This window comes from Euphorbia lathyris, chromosome 10 (assembly GCF_963576675.1).
Source record: "Euphorbia lathyris chromosome 10, ddEupLath1.1, whole genome shotgun sequence".
Lineage (NCBI taxonomy): Eukaryota > Viridiplantae > Streptophyta > Magnoliopsida > Malpighiales > Euphorbiaceae > Euphorbia > Euphorbia lathyris.
In genome coordinates, this window is record NC_088919.1 from 6,025,821 (window position 1) to 6,034,198 (window position 8,378).

At 30.4% G+C, this 8,378-nt stretch overlaps 1 protein-coding gene across 1 annotated transcript; it reads right to left on the bottom strand.

The window, feature by feature from the left end:
- Positions 1-766: 766 nt before the first annotated feature.
- Positions 767-6,126, bottom strand: LOC136208004 (GDSL esterase/lipase At2g23540-like). Its single transcript, XM_065998859.1, has 3 exons — positions 5,943-6,126; positions 2,826-3,163; positions 767-1,680 (listed from the first exon to the last, which is right to left on the bottom strand). Exons 1-3 carry the CDS (start codon positions 6,124-6,126, stop codon positions 1,438-1,440), a joined length of 765 nt encoding a protein of 254 aa, XP_065854931.1. The 3' UTR covers positions 767-1,437.
- Positions 6,127-8,378: the final 2,252 nt, after the last annotated feature.

Genomic DNA, 8,378 nt, shown 5'->3' on the forward strand with positions numbered 1-8,378 from the left:
GAACTTGGCACTCCGTTTTTTATTATTTTGTACGTCAGGATAATAATTCTCGCGTATGATTTTACTTTGCAGAATGAATTTTTTCTTCGCAATTTTTGCAAACTGTGAAGCAAATTCATATACTGAAGTAGTATTTACCTTCACACACGGGCTTCACAGTTTGGGGAAAATGCAAAGTGGTGTATTTACAACAAGTTTGTAATAATAATTCAACAACAAGATTGCAACAATAATTATAACGTTAAAATCATAACATTATCAAAATTTACAACAAGATTGCAACAATAATTCAAATGTTAAACTCCTGCAATTGAGGAAATGTGCTTTCAGGACATTTGGAATTTTATTAGCAAAATGTTCTGGAAGCACACTTACTCCCTAGTATGCTTCTGGATATATAGGAAGAGTGTGCTTCCAAAACATTTGCTAAGAAGTTCAGAAGCAAAAGGAACTAGAACATTTTAGTTTTCACCATCTTCATCACATCTCAATCACCCTTCTCTCTAAACTCTAAGTGAGAACTAATAATAAATGCTTCGTATGAATTGTAAAGTATTCCGATTATACGGAGAAAGTAAGTTGGAAACTATAATTAACTTAGCTTGTAATGTCAGAATAAATATTTATATAAAAAAAATACTTTAAGCACATCCATTCCATTTCATTCTATAAAAATAATTTATTTATCAAAGTTGTTCTTAGTTTAGTTTATTAGAATGAGATGTTTTAATCCATTAAAATTCAGATTTACTGGAAACAAAAGAAACAGATAAAAGTGATAGTGAGATCGATATCTTTTATTACTACAAGGAAGTCGTGCACGTGGAAATTCCTCAACAAAACTCATTTCATTTCCTATTAATTTTCGTATTGCCCAGAGCTATGATACCATAGACACAAATAGACTAGATGCTAACAATACTAAGAAATCACAAAGAATGAATGTATTTAGGAGAAAAGTTGCTTATTCCATCATAGCAAACTAGAAAAGCCAACATAGGCACAAAATATAAAGCTACACAAAATAAGAATATTGTCTCACCTCCAAATAACACAAGATGTTCACGGAGAGAGAAGGAAAGCATCGGTACAAAAGCAAATAAGAATAAAGGTTCCGGAATAGTTCCTAAATAACAAAAATAGTACAAAATTAAGTAAATATTTGTGAAACTCTCGTTAGTTACAAAAAGATTATTTGTATCGCTCTATGTCTAAACACCTTATAAATAGTCTAGTCATCTTGATTTGACCAGACTGTTCGTAATGAGTTTTTATAATTCCCGACACGAATATTCTTTTCATAGTTCTTCACATATAAGCTAGTTACAAATAGGATGTTACAATTGAGGTTTTTTTATTACACACCCGAATACCCCAATAATAGAAAAAGATGGTTCTGGTAATGGAAAATAGAAGAACATGACAGGAACAGATGAATCAAACTTGAATCTCCGATAGTTGCTTAAAGGTGATTGGTTTGACAAAGTTGAGGAATCCATAATAAAGGCTTTTGGCCGATAAATTAGTAGCAGATTGAGAAAGATGATACAAGTCCCAGAATAGGTGATTTTCACGATCTCCACAAAGAATTGGATCCTTTTCTATATCGCAAAAACCTTCTCCATTGTAATTTCCCGAACCGCAACACGCATTCACAATATCATTAAACCCTACATGAAACAATTAGAATCATATTAGCTGGGATGAGGATCCCTTAGTCAGGGACGGAGAATCTCCAATTAGAATTCACGTGGGTAGGGATATGGAGTGTTTTGTTCTCCACAAGCAAGAACAATGATAGGTATCCCATCATGTGGGGATCATAATCGTCCTTGATATGCCCTTATGGAGATCCTGTAAATTCCGCAATTAATTTCTTGTGTAACTTTTTTTATGTGTATTTTATATATATATATTTTTTATGATTTTTTTAGAGTTAGGTTGACTTTTCTTTTGGAGACGAGTCCCAAACTTATTCTTCCATTTCTTAGCTTTTTTATATATATTTTTTGTTCTGGGAAGTTGCGTAGGATAAAAAAAAATTGAATAAAAGTTTTAGAGAATATTATACAAATAAATCATATTATTTGGCTGATTTGAAAAGACAATTTCCATGGTTTAAAAGTTTGTAATAAAAGGATTTGTATTTTGTATAGTTTACAAATTCAGTTAATCTATCAAAAATTGTTATCTTGATTATTTATCCGAAAATAGAGTGATTTGGAGCAATTGAAAAAACTTACTTCCCAAAATACAAGGCATGACATTGCAAATTGACTTATAGATTCTTTAACGGTAAAATTGACAAAATACATATCCTTATTTGCAAACTTTTAAATCAGGATTATTGTCTTTGCAAATTAGTCAAATCACAAGATTTATATGTACCTTTCTCAAATATATATATATATATATATATAATACAATGAAACAAGGAATGGAGATCTCCGAGGAGTTGGGACAAGGAAAACATTGTCTCGTTTAAGTTTTGAGAACAAGAAAGGAAATCCCTAATAGGTAAAGGAATAGAGATATGGAATGTAATTTCCATCCCGATGCCGCCCTGTTTATATCCCTAAACATACTTACTCTACTTTAATCCTTTTAACTTTAGTTAAATCTAACTCTTTTAACCGTATTAATTAAGATATAGTAAATAGAACACATGTCATAAATTGAGTGGAAGATAAGGAGATAGAGAATGGAGTACTACTTATATATTGACTCATTTATGAGGAGTCTAACAATAGCAGCGGGAATTGAACCCGGGTGAGTGAAATAAGCATTGTTTTCTTACCGTTTAATCTATCCTCGTAGATTTTTTATTTATTTTGTTTTTGGTTTTCGCAATTTAGAAGTTGAAGAAACATAAGTGGATACATACCGTAGGATTGATGATTGCTCAAGATAAATTTGCCCATCGTGTAAGAATTAGCGAGTGAATACTTGAACTCCGGAAGTCGTGAACTCATAATTTGCAACATATCGTCAACATATTTATGAAAAGCTCGAGCTAAATCATTAGCTGGCCGCAAACAACCACCTTCACCCGTCATTGATTTGTTCATAGCTCGCATACTAGGACAGCATCCAAGTGGTCCTGCCGTTATAATTCCAAATTTTCGAGCCCCCATATCGTACAATTTCTGCCATTTTATAAACAAAAATTAGCAACATATTTGATTAAATCAATATTTCTGAATTAAATTCGGACAAGGACACCGCGGAAACGCTATTAAAAAGCAGTGTCTGTGTAACATATATGATGGCACGAACCATGTGTAAAAGAATATACCTGAAGTTGTTGGGCGTAGGCCGATTGGAGAAGCGGAATGAATGGTTGCGTTGAAATATTGGCTCCTAATCCTAAACGAAAGGGATCAAGGATATCATTTGATCCGACACTTATTATGTATAATGAATTCGATATCATTTTCGAAGCTTCTTCTCTATTGTTCGTCTTTGTCATATTTCCGCACACGAATCCAAATTGTTCAATCTGCTCATCTAGTGATACGGTTTTGTTCTGTATTTTTTATATTTGTTCAACAAAACAAAAAACCAAACCCAAAATCAAAATCATATAAACCAATAAAAGATTACAATACAAATTCAGTTTATTATGTGTTGAAATTCATAATATTGTAATTTAAATAATAATGAATTTATATTTTATATGATATTTAATTTTATGTTAATTCATGTGCTATTGAATTCATATATACAAAATTAATTTGTAATAAATAACTACATAATAAATTTACCTTTCTACTGTAAATTATTTATGTATTTCATAATATTCGATAATTCAATATACTACGTAATTTAATTTGTTACATGTTATAACGTTTAACTCTTTTTTTGTTACTACCATGTATTAAAATAAATTATTAATTTTAATTTTAATGATTAAGTTATAAAAAAAATTAATAATTTGTTTCATTTAATTGATCATTAAGTAATTGATTAAAAATTTAATAATACAATTATATGAAAAATTATATATTTGTTATTATTCAAATTAAGATATTAAATTATTAGAAATCGAATACCAAACGTATCCGAAATTTAATATAAAAATTATTATTGACTTTAACCATCGACTTAAATACAAGAAAACAAAAGACTGACCCATAATTTTTGGCCGGTCTGAGGAAAAATTCCGGATCCACCAGAAGCAAAGTTAATCCCTTTCAACATTTCCTCCGTAATGTTTGAAGTTTGATTTGCTAAGTATAGAAATGGTTTTGGGCTCATCTCGTATCCATACAGCATTGCTATTTTCATTATAATTTCACAAATCAACACAATTAATACAATCAAATAAATAAAAATTATCATGATGTTTTATCATTATTTGAATTTTCATTTCACTATGTATTCTTCCAATAGCAATGTTTTAAAAAACTAGATTGGAAGTCCAATGGAATTGATAATTAAATCAGAGATCAATTAATTCAACTAGCTGACTCGGATTGATTGAATCAGATGACCTCATAAATAATATATATATATTAATTTAATTTAAATTATAAAATTACTAAGAATTTTAAATTTCATTTTATGTATATTTAAAATTTAAATGCTAAATAAACTTTATTTATAATGCAAAGATCAATATAAATCAAGTTTTAATAATATTTATCAAAATTATTATTTAGCATTAATTTTTTATATATTTTAATAAATATTATTTTTTTCTGTTAAAAAAATATTTATCAAAACATATTAAAAAATTAATACTAAATTTCTACCAAAAAAAAAAAAAAATTAATACTAAATAATAATTAAATTTTAAATTTTAAGTATTAGTATAATATATAAATATATAGTGTTGTTATTAATCACAAGTTGATAGTTAGCTTAGTGGTAAGATTGACGGAGCGAGGATTTCATATTTGGAGGTCTAATTTTAGTCCTATATAGTTTGAGGTAATTTCCTAGAGTCCAGTTCGTCAGGGCTGGGCAAAATATTTTAGCCTCCAATATGATAAAATTCTTTCGTTTTAATGTGTTGCCTAAAAACAAGTAAAAGTGTCTAACGTGAAAAATGTAGACATATTTAATTTTCTATAATTTTCTAAATTAAAACCCTTAAACAAGCATATTATTTTTATAAATTGAATATTTACATTGACATTTTGATTAAAGGAAAAAATTAAATTAATTAATAATAGTAATGAAAAAAGATAATTAAATTAATTTTCTAGAGCCCTCAACTACCACATAGACCAACTCTTAATTTTGTATCTTATAATCATGTCCTAGGTATAAGTACTAATTTAACTATCTTGAGGGATTGTAGAGGAATGCACCACTATTCTCAATGGTAGTGCAGGAGACTGGAGGGCTCCGGATTAGAGATGACAACGGGTAGGGTACCAGCGGGTAGTGTCAATCACAAACTCTTACCCGGTTATTTTTTAATTACTCGTACTTGTCACATTATCCTAACGGGTATACTTTTTGCATCCCATACCTGTCTCATTTAATTCACAGATACTTTTACCCGTTAAGAATCAATAAATGAAACAAAAAATATTATAAATTTGACAAATCAGTTATGACGGGTACCGGATATCCTGGGAACCGCTTTAGCTAAAAGCTCAAGCTGATAGTTGAAGATCCACTTCATATTAATATCTGACACATACCCACACGCGAAAGCACACTTGGGCTTGAAGCGTAACAACACAGGCCTATATTACAATGTAATGCAAATAACTTAACAAATGGGGCTGCGAGGAATCGAACCCAGGACCACTTGGTCACACTGGCTCTGATAGCATGTCATGGAACCGTTTTAACTAAAAGTTCAAGCTGATAGTTAAAGGTCACTTCATATTAATATCTGACAACAACTAATGGCTAAACTCTATTTTCGAAACATGACTTATATGAAATGAAAATATTAATGAATTAAAAGTAGATAAAGTGTATACCAAGTTGATCAGCAAGGTTGAAGCCATTACTGAACCTTCCAGTAGGTACAGAATTAGGAAAATCAATACCATTGTAAGGAAAGTTAGCAAGTGCATATGTTTCTTCCAAATAATTATTAGTTCCAACATCTACTGTTGAATCTCCAAATATGTATATGCTGCTGCAATTTGTAGAAGCTTCCATAATCCTAACCATGCTAAGAATAAATATTACAAGAAAATAAAGATTAAACATATTACTATTTGCCTTTTCCATAACCTTACTGATGCAAAAAGATTCCTATTTTTCTTCTGTCTTTAATTCTTTATTTATACAAGCTAAAGAAACAAGAAAACGGTTGAAGATTCTCTGGGCGGTTTCAACTATGGATTCGAATATTTTTCCTTGGGGAAATACTACTCGGCAGTTGTGTTTTATTTGATGTTACTGTTTATGTGACTTATGTTTTCGGTATATTCTAATGAAGTATGGAAGAATATGAGCAGAATAATAATTTACAGCTGGAGGTCTTGTTCAAATCAACAATAACAAAGATACTTTGTTCTCCCTATAAGTGTACTAATAGGGAGAGTCTTTAACTCAAAAAGCCTAATTAGGGATGGATCATATATGTAGGTATTCGGCAGAACCCGATTCTAATGGGACTACTCGTACTCTATATAAAAGGTTATGAGATAGATATGAGATCAAAATCATTATCCGTGACGAGTATAGGAATACTTCTAGATAGTGGCAAATACAAGATTGTTCGGTTGGAGGGGGGGCAATTTTACATGTGGTGTGTAAAAAAAATTTAAAAATCAAACTTGCTCAAATTTATATATATATATATATATGCGTGTTATAATGTAAGTGGTCAAGAACTAATTTTTAAGTACCACTGTAGAACTTTTCAAAATTAAGCTACATTATTTTTAAGATTATTGATATGTAAAAATATTGTGTCTAATAAAAAAAATGGATTTAAAAAAAAAATGGATTAAAGAAATGCCTAATATAGGCCAAAAAAAATTTAAAAATTTAGATTTAAGAAATGCCTAACAAGTCAAAAAAAAAATATTAGAAATTTTGATTTAAGGAGGGCTTAACAAGCCAAAAAAAATTAGAATGTTAGATTTAGAGATTGCCTAACAAGTAAAAAAAATGAGAATTTTGGATTTACCGAGGCCCTAATAGGACCTAGGCCAATATTGGACGTGTTAATTCAGCACCTATCAAAATTTCTTGGAGATATGGGTCGGAACCACCATAGCCTTAAAATTTGTGGAGACATGGGAGCCGAAACTACTCATAGTCATGGTGGTTCCGGCAGCTGGAGGGGCCCGGACCCCTTATATCCGCTCCTGACTGTACCCAGCACTATCCGGTCCTAATGAGACTATCCGTACCCTGTATAAAATGGTATGTGATCAAAACAATTACATGTGAGGGGTATGGAGATACTCCTAAGGTACCCGTTACCCGTCATAAATATTTTACAGATTCAAAAAAATAGATATAAGATGTGAGATTCAAACCTCAACCTTTTATTTTTCGACCATTAAGTGATCCCATTAAACTACTTTATTCTTATTGATTAAGGTTTAATTTGCTCAATTTTTAGATGGATGATTTATTAAATTTATAATTTGTTAAATTTATAATATGTTTTGTTTTACGTATTGATTCTTAACGTGTAAGGGTACCTGCGAAATAAATGAAACGGATATGTGATGTAAAAAGTATACTCGTTAAGGTAAGGGGGATACGAGTAATTAAAAAATAAATGAGTAAGAGTTTGAGATTGACACTACATGCGGATACACTACCCATTGTCATCCCTAAGTATAACCATCAAGGATACGTTCCAATCACAAAGAGGGATTTGAAATGTACGTTCATGTTCTCCAAAACACGGTGGAACTTACACAGTGAGGAACAGGTGCAAAAGCGGATGAACACGTGGGTCAGTGAAATATTATCACTTAGAAATCTATCCAAATATAGGGTACCCCTTTTAATCTCTATAAATAGTCATCTCAAATATAAAAAAAAGAACAACCGCAAACTGCCGCCTCTCTTCTGATCTTCTTCTTCTCTAGTTAAATTCTCATGCTATACTTTAAACTTTCATCTTTTGTAGATCTACTTTGACGAGGAAGAATGAAGTTTGTCTTTCTTCTTCTTTCTCCCACTTGGGTAGGATTTCTGTGTATTTCTTTGTTGTTTTTTTAAGTGAGTGTTCATATATTTTTTTTTGATCTCTCTATCTGTCTGAATTGTATCTGCTCTCTATTATTCTTTTATATATACCTTTTTTGGATTTAGCAAGAGCAGAAATTATTTATTTTATCCGTAAAATAATAGATCTATGTGATTGCAATAAAAGAAATTACTCAAATTCGATAGTTCAGAATGGCCTAAATGATGCAGATTGAATTGCAATTGTTTTTCGG